This window comes from Chamaea fasciata, unplaced genomic scaffold (genome assembly GCF_029207755.1).
Source record: "Chamaea fasciata isolate MVZ Bird 193981 ecotype frontalis unplaced genomic scaffold, bChaFas1.0.hap1 SCAF_30, whole genome shotgun sequence".
NCBI classification, from domain to species: Eukaryota; Metazoa; Chordata; class Aves; order Passeriformes; family Sylviidae; genus Chamaea; species Chamaea fasciata.
Genome location: NW_027094115.1, coordinates 754,179 through 773,004, shown reverse-complemented (window position 1 = coordinate 773,004; position 18,826 = coordinate 754,179). Strand labels below are relative to the sequence as shown.

General features: G+C 44.8%; 2 protein-coding genes across 2 annotated transcripts; one reads left to right on the top strand and one right to left on the bottom strand.

Annotated features, from left to right (window-relative positions):
• Window positions 1-1,470: 1,470 nt before the first annotated feature.
• On the bottom strand, window positions 1,471-5,400 carry LOC136302813 (gastrokine-1-like). The gene is made up of 6 exons (XM_066206383.1): window positions 5,351-5,400; window positions 4,046-4,099; window positions 3,400-3,510; window positions 3,039-3,146; window positions 2,079-2,220; window positions 1,471-1,740 (listed from the first exon to the last, which is right to left on the bottom strand). The coding sequence occupies exons 1-6, from the start codon at window positions 5,360-5,362 to the stop codon at window positions 1,673-1,675; spliced, it is 495 nt and encodes a 164-aa protein (XP_066062480.1). The 5' UTR covers window positions 5,363-5,400; the 3' UTR covers window positions 1,471-1,672.
• A 2,574-nt stretch (window positions 5,401-7,974) lies between these two features.
• On the top strand, window positions 7,975-11,338 carry GKN2 (gastrokine 2). Its single transcript, XM_066206396.1, has 6 exons — window positions 7,975-8,072; window positions 8,602-8,655; window positions 9,116-9,247; window positions 9,727-9,837; window positions 10,619-10,772; window positions 11,081-11,338. Exons 1-6 carry the CDS (start codon window positions 8,061-8,063, stop codon window positions 11,170-11,172), a joined length of 555 nt encoding a protein of 184 aa, XP_066062493.1. The 5' UTR covers window positions 7,975-8,060; the 3' UTR covers window positions 11,173-11,338.
• Window positions 11,339-18,826: the final 7,488 nt, after the last annotated feature.

Below are 18,826 nucleotides of genomic sequence, written 5' to 3'. Positions count from 1 at the left end.
GCTTAAACAAGAACATAAAAAGCTTTGCATTAGACAAAATATGTGAAAGCTTTTTTACCTTCCAAAATGTACTGTATGTTTTTGGGTCACCATAGCACCCACTAAAATACGGCGGTGAGAGCTGAGGCATCTGTGCCTCCGTGGACTTAGCAAAGCAACTCTGCGACATTTACACCTTTTCAGCTTTATTGATTTACAGTTGTTGACAGATTTTTCCTCCTAAGTGCATGAAGTTTAAGTCGTTTTGAGAGCAGCTGGACCTTGCTGATGGTGTTCTGCTCTCCTGTTGGAGCTTTAAGCGGGCGGTATTGCAGCAGGCATTGTCCCTTGCCAGGAGCAGCTGTGCCCTGTTATTCCCTGCCTGGAGACCGGGGAGGCTCTGGTTGGAGCGGGCAGCGGCTACCCCGGTTTGCCCAAGGCTGCCGCGCTCTTGGTGCTGCGCGGTGGCCGCGGGGCTGCGAGATCGGCACCACAGACTCTGCTCCGGTCACATCCCGGCTGCCTGGGGCGTGTGGAATCGTGTGTGACAGAGCTCACGGCCCCCAAGGAGACATTCCCGGGGCCTGCCAACAGGATCAGGGAGGAGGGCTGTGCCTGTGGGATCTCTGGATGGAGAATGCACTGTCAAGTTGGAAATGGAGAGGAGAGTCTCTCCAGAAACCCCAGGCAAGTCAGACAGGAGCTGTTCTTTAAAAGCTGCAACCCTACGGTTGCTTTTCTTTGGAGGTGTTAAAAAACCCTTGGGTGCCATTTCGCTTTGGTTTGCACATCAGTTGACTCTTAGAGTCCCCAGTAGGCTTTCCCTGAAGAAAACAGGCTGCTGCGTCCTTTCCTTAGAGTAACCCTGGGGTGTTCCTGAGTGGGTAAAGCGTTTCTTAGAGTAACTCCTTTCAAAGAGCAAGGAAAGGGCCTCTGAGCAAGGAGGGAAGGTGAAGATGTGGTGTTCTCCAGACAGAGTGAGTTGCTGAAATTTTCGATGAAGGAAGTAGGCTCAGGCTTTTTATTTTGCTTTTGGCCTAACACCTGTTTTCAACCCCAGACTTCACCTAATACACTTCTTAATTCTGTTATCTGCAATGCAGTTTCTGAGCTGGTCAGAGCAATAATGCATCTGCCTATTTGCAGTTGGCCATATTGCATGGCAGTATTTATTTTTAAACCAAAGCATTTCACATTACATTACATTTACTATGTTTTCCTGTGTTAATTAGAAGTCAAAATAATAATCAGATATACTGATCTCATGTTATCTTCAATATGGTAATGTAGTAAGTATAGAACCATTTTCTTCTAGTATTGATGAATAATTGCTCAAGCAACATGTGAACTCTCCCCGGGAAGTTGTACTGGAAGAGGTTTAAATACCAAAATTGGGATTTTGCAATAGCATTAGTTTGGCAACTTGTCTGGAATTGCTTCGGATTTTTCAAAGGGTTTGTAAAAACACAGCACAGACTAGTGTAGGTTGATGGTAAATTTTACTGACTCAACAGCTTCCACACAGAGCAGAAAAAAGATAAATGATTGAAAATATGATCAAGAGAAGATTATCAAGGAGAAAAATCTTACTTATGGGTACACAGTTCTATGAATTTTCTTCTGCAAACTTTGTTTGCAACAGTAAGGAGCAACAACAGTAATAAACCGGCAGTTCATTAATCTTAAATGTCAATCATGAAATATCGCGCTCTAAGAAGTTTGATCCTGATGAGAAGTTTGATCGTCTTAAAAAGTTTGATCCTGAAAGAAAAAGAAAAATCAGTTAGATTTGGACTATGAAAATATGAAAATAAAAACGTAGCTGAAATGCTTCCAACTAGTTGCCTAAAAATTCCAGACTTATGTCAAGAGCTAGACCCCAGAACCTTCCCAAGAATGGCTGGGCTCCAGATCGTTGTACACAGGATAGTGACAGACCTGTTGCATTTCCTTAGGTATATATACATGGATGTACAAAAAGTCACAGAAAACCACAGGATTTCAGAAAGTGACATGCTCACGTCTGTTTGAATCTTTTTTTGTAATCCTGTTAACCTGTCCTAATTCTGGAGCACAGAGGCTCTCAGCAGCAGACTCACCAGGAGCTGGGTAAGCGAGGTAGGAGGGAATTCCTCTGCACAAGGCTTGGATGCGTTTTCCATATGGGCTCAAGCTTTGTAATCTGTTCCTGGAGATAATGAAGCGATTCTCTCTGGGTTGCAATTGGTAAGGCCCAGGTCCCTGAGCATCAAAGAAACAAAGCCAGAAAACAGCATTCAGGAAAACCAGCACTGGAGTTCAAAACTGGAGATGAACACACCGAGAGCAGCCCTGAAGAGAAGGACCTGGGGCCTGGTGGGTGACAGGCTGGACATGACCCATCGATGTGCACTGACAGCCCAGAAACCCCTCATGTGCTGGGCTGACCCCCAGCGTGGGCAGCAGCTCCAGGGGATTCTGCCCCTCTGCTCAGGTGAGACCCCTCCTGCAGAGCTGCCCCCAGCCCTGGGGCCCAGCACAGAAAGGACCTGGAGCTGCTGAGAGAGTCCAGAGGAGGCACCAGCATGATCAGAGGGATGGAGCAGCTCTGCTGTGAGGAAAGGCTGAGATAATTGGGACTGCTCATCCTGGAGAAGAGAAGCTTTGGGTGACCTCATTGTGGCCTTCCAGTATCTGAAGGAGCTGATAGGAAAGATTGGTCAAGTCAACTTACAAGGGCCTGGAGTGAAAGGACAAGGAGAAATGGCTTCCCACTGCCAGGGGGCAGGGTTAGATGGGATCCTGGGAAGAAATTCTTCCTCAGGAGGGTGGAGAGGCCCTGGCACAAGTTGCCCAGAGAAGCTGTGGCTGCCTCATCCCTGGAAGTGTCCAAGGCCAGGCTGAACAGTAATTGGGGTTATTCATGGGCAGTGCAACTTTTCAAAGAACTTCTCAAGCAACGCAGCCCTCCTGAGAAGGTTCTCTTCAGTTCTTGGAGCCTTTTCTCCTGTGTGTGTAGGAACAAGTGCTTTTCACTGAAAATCAATTGGCTTTTGCCCCACTTTCAGCCACCATCCTACCTTGTCTCCTTGAGGTGGTGTAGGAAAGTGTTTGCCAAGCCAAAACCTCTTGCTGGTTGTAGCAATGATGCAAGTGTTCTTTGAAAACACCTTGGTTGCAACATAGCCCTATTAAAATTAAACAAAAAAGCCTTTTTGTTGCAAACAATATACAGGGAAGAAGTGCATTGCTAGAGAGAGGCACTGGTTAAAAGAAAGGCTAACACAGCACACAGTGCACCAGAAAGAGTCCCAAGGTTGAAGGAGCACATTTTCAAGCATGTCCTCTAAATACAATGAAATTTTGTTGAAACGTTGGTGTTTTTAAGAAAACTTTTGTCTCTTTTGCCATTTTGCTCGTGCCATAATGGCATCTACTTACAGTCTTGAAGTCCCAGATGGTTTTCCAGGCCTCAGACCCATCCTTTGGGTTGGTGCTGACCCTGATCTCAGAGTAGTTTGAGTTTTCACTGTTAAAGTTGTTCTCCAGGTTCTGATTTTTGGAAAAGATTAAAAGAGGTAAGGATTTAGCTTCCCAGATTCCCAGCAGTGTTTCACTCAATAAAGCATTAGTTCTAGTAGCCATGTTTTGGGAAATTATTGCTCTTGGAGATCAGATTAAAGGGGAGAAAATTTCTTGGCTCAGAATGAATATGGGAAGCCTTTATTTTCTAAGTAATGAAAATAATTCCTTACTGTTCTTTCCCCAGCAGGATCTTGCTGGGGAAAGAATACTCACAGTATTCTACTGTATTTTGTGGTCAGATCAATCATTATTTTTTAGTGTTTATGCTCATCTCAGGACAGACTTTCCTGATTCCATGTATGGTAACTGTCTTTTTTCCCTGGACACATCAAGCACGGAAATAATTTCTTCATTATCATAGAAAAATTTAAATGCAATTTTCTTCTAAATATCAGACTTTAAAAAGCAGCTTCACTTCCAGAAACACATTTCTCAGAGGTAAGAGCTAAAGCCAGTGGTTGCTGTGGCAGTAGTGAGTAGCTGTGTGTAGCTCTATACTTACATGGTTGGCAAGAGCAGGAGCTAGGAAAACTCCAAGAAGAGAAGCAATCACAATCTGAAATGAACATTTGAAATTTGAAACACTTGAACATCATGCTGCTTAACTTGCATCAAATTATTTGCTGTCTTAAAATAATTTTGACTTCTTGTTTACTTTGTGTACAGACTCAGCACTTTCTGCAGTAGAGTCCAGCTGAAGAGGATTTAATTATGCAGGAGAATTATTTGTTGACGAGTTCACAGAACACATGCATAGAAATGGCTCTTAGCCCCAGCAGTGCACCTTGCCCAGGCAAGAAGGTCAGTGAGACACAGTGGGCTCTAAAACTTGCCCAGACCCAATTCAGTAACTTATTGGAAAAATGTTCTCTGAAATATTTTCTTGGCAAGGGTGAGCTTTTCACCTCGAGCTTTTGATTTCAGACATGGAGCAGATCTGAGAAATGTCCATGTGCACCTGTTTTGAACGGTTGGAATATGGGTGCACAGTCCAGCTCTGTACTTGGAGCACAGCAGCAAAGGGACCTGAGCATCTTGACAATGATCTCGTCCTCCAAATACAAGACTGATAGTCTAAAGGGAGGAACAAGCTCTTCTCTTCAGAAAATTGGAACATCAAACATTTCTTACCCCTTTATAAAGCCACAGAGTTTCAACAAGTTATGAGCTTGCTGTTGCTTGGGTTTGTCCGAACTACTGCTGATACCTTTTGGAGAGATTTCCTATTGTTACGATGAAAAATTCTTTTGAGATAACTATTGTGAACAATTATTCTCTTGAAGATAGTCCTGCGAATATTGAATCGGCCTCAGATTTTATCTCCTTCAAAGGAGGATTTTGATGAAAAAGGTCAGTGTCTGACTCAGAGTATTTAGAAGTAATGCTTGGGAATTTTTCCTGCACTGGTTTCAGGCTGCTGCAAATACCTCAGTGTCACCATCCTGCACTTGGAGTCTCTCACGTGTCACACTTTCAGCGAAGAGTTGAGCCCTAACTTTAGATGACTTGCTGAGGCTGTTGATTTGCCTTTGAGTCATGAAGGAGAGGATATTGTCCTGTGGACATCGCACAAGCGCGTTGCCCCTGGAACAGGCCACTTCTCTCTTTCATGTTTGAGCAGGCAGGGGGAATTCCATCCCTGCCAAAATGGAGATTTCACCCCTGCAGTCCCCACCCCTTTGGCATTTTCACTTTGGGAGCCCTGCTGAAATCACAAAGAGTTCACTCAGTGCCAAGAAAAGCTCAAAACCATTTAAAAGCTGCCCAGCTTTTAAGAGTTGTATGAGAAAGTGATAGGTATACTTACAGGCAACTTCATTTGGATGGTAGGCCAGGCCAGCTCTGCTGCTAATTGATGTGTACTCTTACTTTTTATACATAATATCCCAAAGTTAAATCTGAAAATGGGTTTACCTTATTGGCAGGTGCCCTGTGTTCACAGAAGCATGACGAGTTTCCTGGGGAAGTGCTCCGATAAGAGGAGGCTTTGATACCTGCCCGATTGAATTCATTGCATACAGGGAAGCGAGGGAAAACTGGTCATGGTAAGCTCAATGTGTTTAACAGTCACTTTTAAATGGAAAACGAAATTATAATCAGAAGCAGAGCACAGATTCCCAGTAAGCTTGTAGTGATGCTTTGTGCCAACGTGGCAAAGGACTCAGCCTGAAGCTGTGCCTCTAACCAAAAGCACCATTCAAACCAAGGGGGTGGTAATCTTACTATGTTAAAAATGTTAAGAGAGTCCCTGGGGATGATGAGGTTGGTTCTAAATCATAGGAATTGCTGAGTTCTTTTGCTGACCTTCCTTTCTGAGCTCGTTCAGGATCTGCTTTCCGCTTGTCAGACACGGCCCTGAATCTTCACAGAGCATCTTCAGGAGAGCAGAACCTGATTATGGACTAAGGGCTGATTTGAGAAAGGGATCATAAATTTGAAATAGGAAGGTTCACCGAGGGATTCTGAGTCACAGCTTCATAAGCTAAGCCTCACTCTGCCTGAGGACTGGCCAAAGTGAGATTAGAGGGGTTTCAGCCCTTCTTAGGCAGCTCCTTCCTTCAGCTACTTCCTATCAGAGGGTGCCTCTAGGACTCCAATGCTTGGGATTCACATGCCTGCTGATTTCAGATGTATTCCTGGGAGATGTGTGATGAACTGTTGGCAAAATCTCCAAAAAGCAAGGCTTGCCTATTGGGATTTTATCAAAGGCTTTGCTTGGGACAACCAACTCAGGCTGTGTCCACTTGCAATAGGGTTAATTAGGCAAATGCTTTTTAGAAATTAACTTTCAGTTTTTGTCCTTGTCTGATGGGCTCAGCAGAGTTCAGTCCGTGCAATGCAAGGTGCAGATGGTGAGATCATGGCTATGGTTGTAGTTCTCCCTCAGTAAACAACTGTTGATCTCCCCTGCTGCTCTGCCCTTACCTGTGCCTAAGCACATGAATGCTGAGGGAAGAAGAAGCTGCTGCTTCTCAAGTGTTCTTCAAACAAAATGAGTACATGAAGGCATAATCACTGAGGAAAAGTTAAATTAAGATTTTTCTTTTAACTTGTGGTGCCTGAACCCTGTTATAGTCCTGCTGTGAAATACTTATTTGACTATCAAAATCTACTCTGAGTATTTCTGACATACCCATAACTTTAAAAATAAAGAGTCTTTTGAGAAGAAAGGACAGACCCAGCTTTCAAGAGGAGTGCAACATCAACCTAATTAGTCTAACTGGGTTTAGCAGAATTTGATATCTGTTTATGTGTTTTCTGATATATTGCTAAGCAGCACAGCATTGTTACACTTGATAACCTTTTCTTGTGTGGACTTAGGTGGCATAAAGCAAATATATGCAATTTCCTTTTTTTCTTTTTCCATTGAGGCCTGTTTGCTGAGAGATATTTCTGTGCAATCTCCTCCTTTTTTCTGATAAGAGAAATTACAGAAATGTGTTTGCTGTTATTTTGAGTTCTTGTTTTATTAGGAGGGAACCAGCCTTGATTATGACCTTCTAATAGAAAGCAGGGTGTGATTCAGGGTGTGCCAGCACTGGCTGGTGCGGAATAGCGGATGAGGAGGAGTCCAGGCAAGGTCGCAGTCACCTAAGAACATCAGAGAACATTCTCATGGCAACATCGTGGTCACTGGCATTTTCACAAAATGCAGAAATCAGTGGCAGCTTCAAAGGGGAAATCCCCATCCTACTCCTTCTGTCCGCAACCCCGTGGGCTTAGTTTTCATGTCACTCCTTCGTGTGCTGAGGAGGCCAGAAGTGCCCCAGGCTGTCCTGTGAAGCACAGCTGTTGTTCCCAGCTCTGTCACTCATTTCAGTGCATGTGCTCTGTTCACGGTGGTAACTGATCAAAAATGAGCAGCATTTCTTGTCAAGAGTCCCGGCACATAGAATGCAATCATGGAGTCCCACAGTGGTTTGGGTCAGAAGGGGCCTTAAAGATCATCCAGGTCCAACCCCCTGCCCTGGGCAGGGATGCCACTCACTGTCAGGTGGCTCAGGGCCCCATCCAAAGTTTTCGGTGAAAGAAATGGCTCAAGAACTGTTGCCTGACATGGAGGCCACCATGACACAGGTGTTTCTTCCCAGCATTTCTCTGCAGACTATCAATCAGGCTGTTAGGGATTGTGTTTCAGAAGACAAAATGCAGTTTGTGTGAATAAATAGCAGTGTTATTCCCAATGTCATTTAATTCTGGAGAGTATCCTGTTAAATATTTAAAAAGAAATAGAACCAGCAAGACTAAAGTTTAAACCAGTGAATAATAGCCATTTGCAGAGTGATTGATTTACTGAGACTTACTGAGTGCTTTAAATATATCTGGGGCAGGTTATCTGTGCCAACCCAAAATTCAGATAGGAGGCTTACGACATGTAGATATGGACTTGTTCGAGTCATGAAGGAAAGTTCTGTCAAGTGTTTCCCACACCTCCAGCAAGATATAAAAGTTGAAGGTCTCTGGGATTTCCTTGCGTTCTTACCTTCTGCAGCCTCTTGTTCTCATCTGAAAGAAAAATGAAGAGATTTGTGAGTATCTCCATTTCTGTTGAACTTTTAATACTGTAAGTCCCTCACTTTTAAAAACAAAAGGATAGAGAAGAAGATGCTCAAGTTAGTGGTACAATACAGTGGTTCAATAATATGGTCCGTGTGTTATTTCTTTGGGTGCAAAAAGGAGGACTTAGATTTCTTGGGTCGCAAAGTCAGTGGAAGCCTCATTTGAGCAAAGAATGCAGAATTGGTTACAGTTCAGAAGGGGAGGGTTAGTTATGATTTAATAATTGCAGTTGTAGAGGTAAATCAAGAAGTAACATGGCATCAAGGAGGGACTTCAGAAAACTGCAGAAATGTAACGGTTAAGTTATTCTGCTTTACAGGCGAAGGAGAGCCTGACAGCAAAACTTTGCAATGAGGAATTGTAGTTGTTTTCAGCTAATATACAGGCTAAGTGGATAATTTTTCAAACTCATTCTCCAGCTCCTTCCCTCAGTTCATGGACTGGGTTTTCTTATGGCACTGCCTGGTGTTTTAGTGAGAGTTCCGATTCCTTTTACAGGCTGCAGTCTTCATTTGCCTGGGAGTCTTTTGGGCTCAGACTTCTGCATTGGAGGTGAGTAGAGTGATGAGCCTTGTCCTGCACAGGAGCATTTAAAATGTGTTGGATCCCTGGGCAGGGGGAATAGAATAGGAAGAAAACCACAGAAGAAACTAAACCCAACAAGTTTCTAATTGTCAAGTGTAGAGAAAAAGAGCTTTTGCCAGAGGTTCTGTACAGGTGCAAAGTAACAAGGGGGGCAGAGGTCCCCTTAGCACAGTCAAACATTTGGAGACTGGAGCAGTCTCCTGCCAGTACCTGCTGCCCAGAATGACTGGGATGTCCCATGCAGGTTTTCCTCAGCCTGCACGAGAGCCTGTTTTATAACTGACCTCCAGCCCAAGAGCCTCCTCAGATTGCTCCAGGGTTCTTAAGGGATTTACTATTTACATGAAGCAGAAAGCATTGGGGGTTGTTGCACCTGCTAAAGATGCAAGCCAGGTGATGAACAATGATTTTGTGCTTTTTCCCAAAGACCTTTGCCCTGCGAGATCCTGTCAGCAACTATGTCACTGGGACCATGACCGTCCACAGCGAGGAGCACATCGTTGATGTCCACGTCCGCTCTGGCGTGTATTCCTCTGACACCATTTTTGACTACACACATGTGAGTAAATCCAAGGATCTGCCTCAAGTTAACCCCTGAGGAAGTTTTTAAAATCAGAAATTATTTTAGTGTATTCTCACCACATCTTGTCCCAGAACACTGTTTCTCTGAGGATTCCCAACACCTTTCCTCCTCCTTGGCCATCTCCTTTCTTCACCCGTACAACGGGACAGTTTAAAAGACTTGAAATGAAACCTGTGGTGGCAGTTCCTAGAAGTGAGAAGAAGGTCCCTGACTTCCATGGGGCTGAAGGTGAGGATGGGCTGCCAGTGCTCTTGGCTAGCAGAAGTCTGTCAGGAATTATGCTTCCAGTCTCAGGGACAGGCACCAGGACAGGCTGGCTCCATTCCCCAAAGGAGACAAATGCATTCGTTCCACAGCAGCAGACTCTGCAGCCACTTGTCCCTTCCAGATTGCCCCAAATGCAGAGAGCATCAACTAATGTAATAATGATTTAACCTCAATTCTTTCCATCACAGGGGTATATTGCAACCAGGTTATTTTCACGAAATGCCTGCTTTATCATGAAAATAAAGAAGGAATTAATCCCAGAGCTGCGAGAGATTGGACGTCTGGCTTTTGAGAGAGAGGTGACTGTGGGGAACTCTTGCTGCTGGCAAAGAAGGGGTGGGAGCAGTGTGATGTGAGGGAGACCCTCCACTCTGCCCCTAAAGCAGCTCAAGAATGACTTGTGCTGTCTTACCAATGATGGAGCTGTTCTGGCAAGACACATCTTGAGGGGAATATCCTACAGAATATTCTTTTAAGATAATGAACAATCCTGGCCCCCCTGCAGTTTTACAGGGGGTTGTCGAGGTGTCTCAAGCTGTACAGTCCCTTATCCTCAGAACTGATGTAATTTGGCTATTTTGAGGTGATCACAATATAAGTCCAGGGAAACTTTCCCTTTATTCATTGTCCTGCTGATATTTTGACCTTGACATTGCTTGAATTTATTTTTTTTTTCAGAACAGAAGGTAGGGATCAATTTACTTTGACCAGATTTTGACTTCCTTATTCAAGCTGAAGTTTCAGAAGGAGACTGGAAGTATTGCCTGGAGGTGAACTGGAGTTCTGGCCCGTTTTCTGTCAGCCCAGTAGCACATTTACAGCAAAACTTGCTGCCAATAGTATAACTTATTATGGCAGCAATATGGCTCAGGCTCACTCTGTTGGCGTAGTTAATATCTAGTGAATTTTGTTGCTGAGTAGATTAAAATTATTATTTTTTAAAGGATGAAGTGTCTTCATCTAATGGTTTTTTGTGAGGCAAAGGAAGGAGATTTTAGGTTGGGGAACCTTCTCAGAGGGTGTCCCAGTAGAGTGACGCTAAAGCTACATTTCTGATGGTGTTTAACCTTTTCTTCTCAGACTATGAAGGATGTGTACTCTCCGAATAATGTGTGGGCCCTGTTCCAAGCTGGCAGCTCCAGGCTAGGGCGTTTTAAGGACTGGATTCTCTATGGGAAACACATTGAAAACCTCTGCACAGGGCTGCCTCTCTACCAGCTGGTGGCCACTGAACGTAAGTCACAGATCAGGGGCATTGTGTCTGCCCCAGGCACCTTCCTCCCCTTTGAACCCAAATCCTCCTGGTACCTTGGAGCTGTGCAGATATTTCTTCCCATTGAGTTGCGCCACAAATGTTTTGCAGTTTTGGGACAGAAACAGAAACCTTGAATAGGGCCATAATTGGGGATTGAGATTTGTGTATTTAAGACTTTTCCTAGCCGGATACAGGGACCTCATCTGGTAAGGTGATACTGATACTGAGATATATACTGATATAAATACTGGTACTGACACTATCTTCATTTTCCTGGGATTTTTTAGCACTAACGGACACTGATGGCTGTGCCAGTGCCGGGATTCCGAGCATTTTGGGCCTCCACATCTGTGAAGAACTCATTGCAACTGGATCTTGACATTTCTGTTGCAAGGAAAGGCCTTTTTGCATGTTTTAGTGATGGTAACCATGTTCTCCAGCTGGAACAGAACGTGGGTACAAGGCTCAACCTGCCTATCCAAAGCTTTGATGCATAACAAGCTATGATATACAAATAAATATAGTGCTTTAATAAATAAATAGAATGCTTTGTCTGTTTCTTCTACCCAAAATCAGAACACAATGACAGTGGGCCTTGTGATTTGCCCTGCAGAAAAAACAAAGTTCCCTTTGGTCCATCCCTGTGCTGGGGCTGCAGCATGGCCCAGGCATTGGTTTGTGCTTCATAAAGAGAAGAAACAGAAACAGATTAGATTTTTCCAGTGGAGAATTTCACTTTGGCATCAGCATGAGGTATTGGCTCACTTTATGTAGGATGGCTGGGGGAGGGAGCAAACAGGTGAATGTAAAGGAAGGGAGCAAGACAGCTTGAATTCTGCAGGGCCAGTGGAAATCTGCAGCAGTTTGAGTGAGTGCAGTTGGTCATAGAGATTTTTGTTCTGGGCACTTTCCAAGTCTGGGTAGAGGGCACTGTCCCAGCCCTAAAAAATTTGTACCTTGGGATGAAGTTTTCCTTTCACCCAACGGCAGGGACAAGGAGCTGTGACTGCTTGCTGAGTGTCCCTCGTGCCTTGGAGAGGCCTTTGGGTCAGGAGCTGATGGAAATACAGGATGGGGCAATGCTGGGGCCACCTGCTTGCTCTGGGGCAGATCCCGGGGAGTGGTTGAACTCACACATCCTTCCCTCCCGGGCTTGGAAGGGGTGTGTGTTCTGGGGATGAAGACTGAATGTTTACTGTTTATTGGAGCCTTGAGTGGCTGCCAGAGGGAAAGATTTCGAGGAAAATGGCCTCAGGTCTGCAGTTTGTTATTTTCAAATCAAGCTCCTGGTCAAACCATCTGCTATTTAATAAAAGAGCATTTCATCACATGGTGAAGCTGTTCTTTTAGATCAATTGCATTCGCAACAGGCTGCAGGTTCTTGGTGATCCAAAATGCGTTTCTTGAGTGTCAAACTTTGTCAATTAAATACAGGAATAGTTGTTCCATGTTTTGTGGACCCTGAAACCTGCCTCAATACCTCAATATCTGTCTGCCATTTAATTTTGAGTTAGGGAGGTAGTGTTCCTGGCCTTCCTCACAAATGGAAGAATATTGTTTCTAGAGTTAATTTTAGTTTGTAGTCTCATGGTACCAGTCGGGCCTGTGAGGAACATATTTTTATATATCATGTTTGCATTTAGACATCTGTGTTTGTTGTTTGGTAAATAAAGCTTCAGCTCTCTATCAACTCTCACAGCCCCTCCAATGTTCAGGTGTCCAGCTCATGGGAAACTTCAGGATGCAGCAACTCAGGGGCAAATTAGTTGTGGGGCTGCTGCACCTCTTGGGGTGCAGGCCCCAAAAAAGGGAGGAGGAAGCACAGGAAGAACCATAAACCACACAAACCCATATGGCCATGCTCTGATTCCCCCAGTTTTCCAGAGAAAAACTCCAGAAAAGTTTTTCCTTTGTGGGAACAGAGGATGGGCAAATTGCAGCTCTGAATTCACAGCCCTTGAGCCTCAGCCTGTTGGTATCACCAACAACCACAAAAGTCATGCGAGAAAAGGCTGCAGAGCAAAAGAAATTTATTCTCAATTTAAAATAACTAATCAAAGAGCAAATAAGAATGTACAGCCAACTCTGAAGAAACCAGAGAAAAGGACTTAGGCAGGAGAAAGGAGTTTGATATTTTATTTATCGATACTGTATTTGCCCTTGTTATTTCCTGCCATTTCATTCTTTATTCACTAGGCCACAGTTTACAATATGCTTTATGGACCTGTCCTGGATTATAATTAATCTATTCTTCTTATCTTGCAGGTGCTTGATATTACAACTGAACTACAGGGAAAGCCCAAACAGGTTAAAATCAGCAATAAGTAAAATGTCCCTGAAGACCAGATCCAGTTGTTGCCTGAAGTAACTGTAGTCTGAAAATGTCAATCTCTAAATCCACCCTCTGCCAGCAAAGGCTCTGCTCTGAATTTTCATGATATGAAGGAAATTTCAGAATCATGGAATTGTTAAGGTTGGAAAAGGCCTTTAAGGTCACCAGGTTCAACCCTCAACCCACCACCACCACCACCATGGTCACCCTTAAACCACGTCCCCACGTGCCACATCCACATGTTTTTTGAACACTTCCAGGGATGGAGACTCCAACACTGCCCTGGGCAGCTGTGCCAGAGCTTTACAACCCTCACAGTGAAGAACTTTCCCCAGTATCCAACCTGAGCCTCCCCCGGCCCAGCTTGAGGCCATTCCACCTCCTCCTGTCCCTGTTCCCTGGGAGCAGAGCCCGACCCTCCCAGCTGCCTCCTCCTGTCAGAGGGTTCTGCAGAGCCAGAAGATCCACCCTGAGCCTCTTTTTCTCCAGGGTGAGCCCCTTTCCCAGCGCCCTCGGCCTCTCCTGGGGCTCCAGCCCCTTCCCCAGCTCCGTTCCTGTATCCAGACGTGCTGCAGCTTCTCGATGTCCTTCTTGCCATGAGGGCCAAAAGCTGAATAGATTAACATATTAAACCTTTGAATCAGTTAACTTAGAGATGCTCTATCTGATATGAAACGTCTGCTGTCCTAGAGCTCATTAGGTATCAGTATCTTTGTGGGTCATTTGCTGGTAGAGGATCTTTCTGCATTGTGATCCATGAGATTTTCCAGTGGAATGGATGGAAAATTCCCACTGATTTCCATGGTAGGCACCCAGAGCCCAGCAGCCAATCTCAGGAACAATGGTGGAGTTGTGTTCTCAGTGCACAAAGCCCGGAGCTTGTCCAGATAACTGCCCAAGGTCAACGTGCAGGTGGGTAAGGTGGAGCTCGTTGGCACTGAGCACAAGGTTAACACCTGGAGAACGGCACAGCTCCTGGGAATACTCTGCAGGAGAGGGGCAAGGCTGTCCTACCGGCACTGGAACCCAGAGCTGCCACTAATACGAGAAAGGAGCCAGTGCACAAGCTTAGATCCTAAAAACACATTGGCTCGAAGAGTCTAGAGAGGGAGAAATTGTCAGGATCTGATCCATTGTCTTGAAAGTTACCTGATCTTCCCAAGAGCTCCTCTCCACCAAAGTAATAGGCACATTCTGGTAGTTTAACTTCGCAGCCAGGCTTGTCTGTAAAAAGCAGGGAATTTATGTGGAAGATCCCAGGTCAGAGAATTTTCTGAGCTGGAAGGGACACACTAGAGAGCTCAGTGGGAGTGTCTGGGTGTGCCTGAGTGAGTATCTGTGTGTGTGTGCACTGGCAGCTTCTGTAAACCATATTTATTCCTGGCTGGAATATCAAGATAATGCTGACTGTTTGCTCCCAACTTTTTTTAAAAAAGGCTGAAAGGTGTTTGAAGGCATTCCTGGAATCCAAGCCATGGTATTGTTGAATGCCACTGACAGCTGAGACATGTCAGGCGTTCAGGGCAGGCAGGATTAGCCCTCTCTGGTCACATCTCCACCTCTCTGCAGCTCAACCTTCCTCATCCCTGTGGGCAGGAAACCTCTGTGCTCCCTCACTGCCAAGGACATCAAATTTTCCAGTTGCCTGTGCTGCACATTAATCCAAGATGCTTTTACCACTGAGCCCATTCTCCTGAGAACCTCCCACCTCCCCAGATTTCCCTGTGTACAGGACAGTTTACCAAGGTCCAGGTGTGACAACTGCACCGCTGGTGATATTTTCAAACCCAGTGATTAATGTGGAAATTCTTAACCTGTTGAGAAATACCTTGTAAATGAAAGACACTACTTAAATTAGGAGGGATAGCAGATTTTTATGTATCTTGTCTGACTGGTCAAAATAAGTTTTCCAGTTTGCATCAGGTCATGAAAAGGGACGGTTGTTAATATTTTTCCCCTATAGGAAGAATTCCCAGTGGCAGGGAAAAATTAATCCAGACTGAAGAATTAAGCCTGCTAAATTAAATAGAAATCGTGTGGTCTGGGCAGGCTGAAGACATGAACAAGTTTCTTCATCTGCTGGGTCTTCCCACCCTTTTTTTTGTGCTAACAAGGCACAGTCAGGAGAGGAAAAAAAAATCACCCATTTTAGAAGACAAAAAATCGCCCCCGGAGTGTGTGTAACCACTACAAATTGCTGTGGTCGAGCACTGAACAACACAGCAAGATCCATGCGCAAGAGGAAAAGAGGACAAATTCCTCCCTCCAGCTTCAATCAAGGTGTCTGATTTTAAATACTCAGATTATAAATTATCAGGAGGCGAACTGGATCTTGCACCATTACTTATTTAAAATAAGTTAATGTCTTGGCCAATGGGCCAGGCCAGATTTCCAAAGAAGGCACCCCAGTCCTGGTGTACTTCTTTCTTTCTACTCGAGCCAAGCACGGACTGAGATTTCCATTGTCCACTAGATGGCAAATGGTTACAGCAGCCTCGGGGGTCGGCGTTTTCTGACGGCACTCGGGACACAGGTTGGTGGGATATGCTGCCACTGGGCTGGTAAAAACACCAACTGTGAGCCGCAACTCAAAAATAAAATAGATTTAATCCCGTCAACCAACAGTAAAAAGCGAGTTAGGATACAAAGCATATCTTTTTATATATTCTGTTATATAATGAGACCTTGCCTTTGCACGACGTTTAGCAATCAGATATTCCCAAGTGCTCCAGAAACACAAGCAGCAAAGGCTCACAAACTCTACCATGAATGAGTGAAATCCTTTCCCTTTCAGAAAAGGGCCCCAGCAGCGGATAGAGGCTCAGTGTGCCAAAGGCCAGTCCCACGCTGACCATGAGCACAGGTAAAGGGAGCAGCTCCAGCGCTCCTTATCTCGCTCTTATCACCACCCTGGTGCCACCCAGAGAAACCCAAGCAGCTTCTCTGCCCCTGCCCAGTCCTGCTCTGCCAGGCTCTGTCCTCGGACATGGAGAACCCACAGAGGGGTTCTGTGCTCTTGCCTCTTATTTCATTTGGTTTTTTTGGAGGGGACCAAGGGCAGAGGGGGCTGGCAGCCAGGCTGGAGCTCAGCAGCCAGGTCTGTGCTCCTTCCAGGCAAGTCCTGCCAGTCTCCCCGCTCCCCATGACCACATCCCCTGCTGGGTTTTGTGTCTCTCACACTCCTGCGAGTCCCTTTCTCTGCCCTTTTCTGCAGTTCACCAAGAGGCAGCCAGACACAGATGATTTGGCAGTTCCCACTTTATTTAATTTTCTAAGGGTGTGTGTCAAGAGAGGATGGTGATTTAGATGTACTCAGTGGGGACCTCAGGTTGCCATTTTTTGTTGGGTAGAAAAGCAGATGTAGTATAAAGTCAATCCTTTTGTAGCAACGCTGAAAGAGAAGAAAACATCTTTAAAAAAATCAATCTGTATTTGTTGGTACTGGAATGAGAATTGATGTGGGCATTGAATCAGGCTGCTGTGACGGCTCCTCACAAACCAAGCCATGGATCCACGAAATAGTTTCCTGCCTGTAAAGACATCTGCAGGAGCTGTTGTCACTGGACCCTCTTTTGCTTTGCCTCTTGTGAACTGTTAAAATCTGCCAAGAAAAAAAAAAAAAAAAAGACATTTTGATGTGCTCATGAAATCTGGAGAGGATTCAGTGCTTCAGGTTGTTGGCTTGGATAGAGGTAAGGTTTTCCAGGTGAGGAGCATTCAGCAGCTGCCCTGTGAGCTCTGGCCAGACCCCTGACCTGTGCTTCTCTGAGTATCCCAGCCAACACAGTTGCAGAAGCCAGGCCAAGGAGAACAGAACATATTTGTAATTTTTGCTGCAACTGAAGTCAGAATGAGTGAAGTGTTTGAGCCAGTTTCCCTTAGACAAAAGGATGGAAAAGACAAAACTTGATATTCAGCTGCACGGCAATCAAAGCAGAGAGAGGCTGGTGACAACTTTCTTTACCCAATATGATTCCAGTCACTGAGTTACAGAAAATAGAATGTAATACATTTTCATCTTTGAATTTTTAAGGCTAAACTTAAAAAAGTGTTTTTAATGCATCAATCTTCTCAACTGTTATGTACAATTTGCTTTCCCTTTCTGATTCCAACCCTAACATTAAATAAACAGAGCAAATATTAGACATGCTTGTCTAATTTTTCCTCATGTTTTGCGGATGTGATTACAAGCTGTTGACTCTAGTCATTAATATCTCATGCTGAGGTATCAGCTAACACTGCCAGAAAATATTCCATCTCTGCTTAGCACTCAAGTTGTCAGTTAAATAATTTCATGTCATTAATCAAAATTGTCAACAAAATCATTTCTGCTGAGCCGAGTCTGTTTTTTTCCCCGCGGTTGAAGGTTAGGACTCCTCAGTTCTCAAACCCAAGGACCAAATTCAGTGATTATTCCTAAGAACTTTGTTCATTTAGGGCTGTGAGAGCTTTTGAATGGAGTTCTTATTAAGGAAAAGAATCGTACCCCTCAAAAAGCCTGCTTGGACATAGAGCTGACAGGGAAAGGGGACAAGTCTGGGAGGTTTCTGAAAGGTTTTTTTCTGCACTCTTGTTTTTGTCAGTGTCACTGGAGCTGCTCGGAGAGTTTCCTGAAGTTTAACACCCACATGAATACCAAAGCACTACAAAATGACTGCGTGATGAGAGAAAGAATTTCAAAAATGTAAAATTAAAACTTTCTCTTGACCTTTTTCTGTCAAACTGTTCTGTGAAGAGAGTGTGATAAGAAGCCTGCAGAGTCCAAACCTCTGGGATTAAACAGTGGCTCCTCTCTGTTCATTAGCTCTGCTCACTCTTTCTTTGTGAAGATATCAAATGGGAATTGATTTCTTTTTGACCATGTCTCACCAGGTTTGAATTATTTGAGGACTGAATTAATAAATTGTGTGACCATAAAAGGTATTAAATTTTTAATATTACTAGAGACTGCATCCATATTTACCAAGGCATGTATCAAGCTCACAGGAGGGGAGAAAAATCAAGAGATTTTGAGACATTTCTCATCTCCTAAATGATATAAGCAAGTCACTTCTGACCCCTTGAATTATGTGTGCATTTCTATAGCCTGTGTTTGTTCATTTTGAGAATGAGCAGGGGAAAAAAAAAACAGATCCAATGCTGGACTGTCTCATGGAAAGATCTCAGAATTTCTTGGGAATCCCTCTCCAACTGCAGGGCTTGGCAGTGAACTTGGTGGGTGCTACAAATTTCCCAGCTGAGTGCAAAGCCCAATCATGGAAGCGGCAGGTCCTCCAAATATCTGCTGGAGGAGCGAGGACACTGGGAGCTGGGAGCTCGTGGGGCCTTTGCTGCACGTGACTGACAGGACACTGACAGCAAGGCCACGTCCAGCTATTTTTCCAGCTCTTTTCTTTCTATTTCGGTTCCTCAGGCTTCGCAATGGCATGGAATTCCCAGCTTCTCCTCATTTCTCTGTGCTGCCACGTGGCCGCTGGCCCACGAACCAGCCCAGGTTGCACTGGAGCAAATGCACACGGATGGGGCCCCTTCCTGGAGCTTCTGCCGCCTCAGCAGGATTGAAGGAGGGAGGAAAGGGAATTTCCAGTGGCAGTGCAGGTAGTTTGTGTGCCCTGCTGGTTTTTGGGATCCCTATCCTCCTCACTTGCCTGGGAATGGCTGAGGGAGGCGAGCCCTGGGCTCCTCACACAAAGCCAGTGGT

What these genes read in the sequence shown, in the direction of transcription:
- LOC136302813 (XM_066206383.1), bottom strand. An exon ending in CCATCTGGGACTTCAAGACT is followed by an intron (nt 3,147 to 3,399) that starts GTAAGTAGATGC and finishes TAATTTTAATAG; the next exon opens with GGCTATGTTGCAACCAAGGT. An exon ending in CACCACCTCAAGGAGACAAG is followed by an intron (nt 2,221 to 3,038) that starts GTAGGATGGTGG and finishes TTTGATGCTCAG; the next exon opens with GGACCTGGGCCTTACCAATT.
- GKN2 (XM_066206396.1), top strand. An exon ending in CTCAGACTTCTGCATTGGAG is followed by an intron (nt 8,656 to 9,115) that starts GTGAGTAGAGTG and finishes TTTTTCCCAAAG; the next exon opens with ACCTTTGCCCTGCGAGATCC. An exon ending in GTCTGGCTTTTGAGAGAGAG is followed by an intron (nt 9,838 to 10,618) that starts GTGACTGTGGGG and finishes TTTTCTTCTCAG; the next exon opens with ACTATGAAGGATGTGTACTC.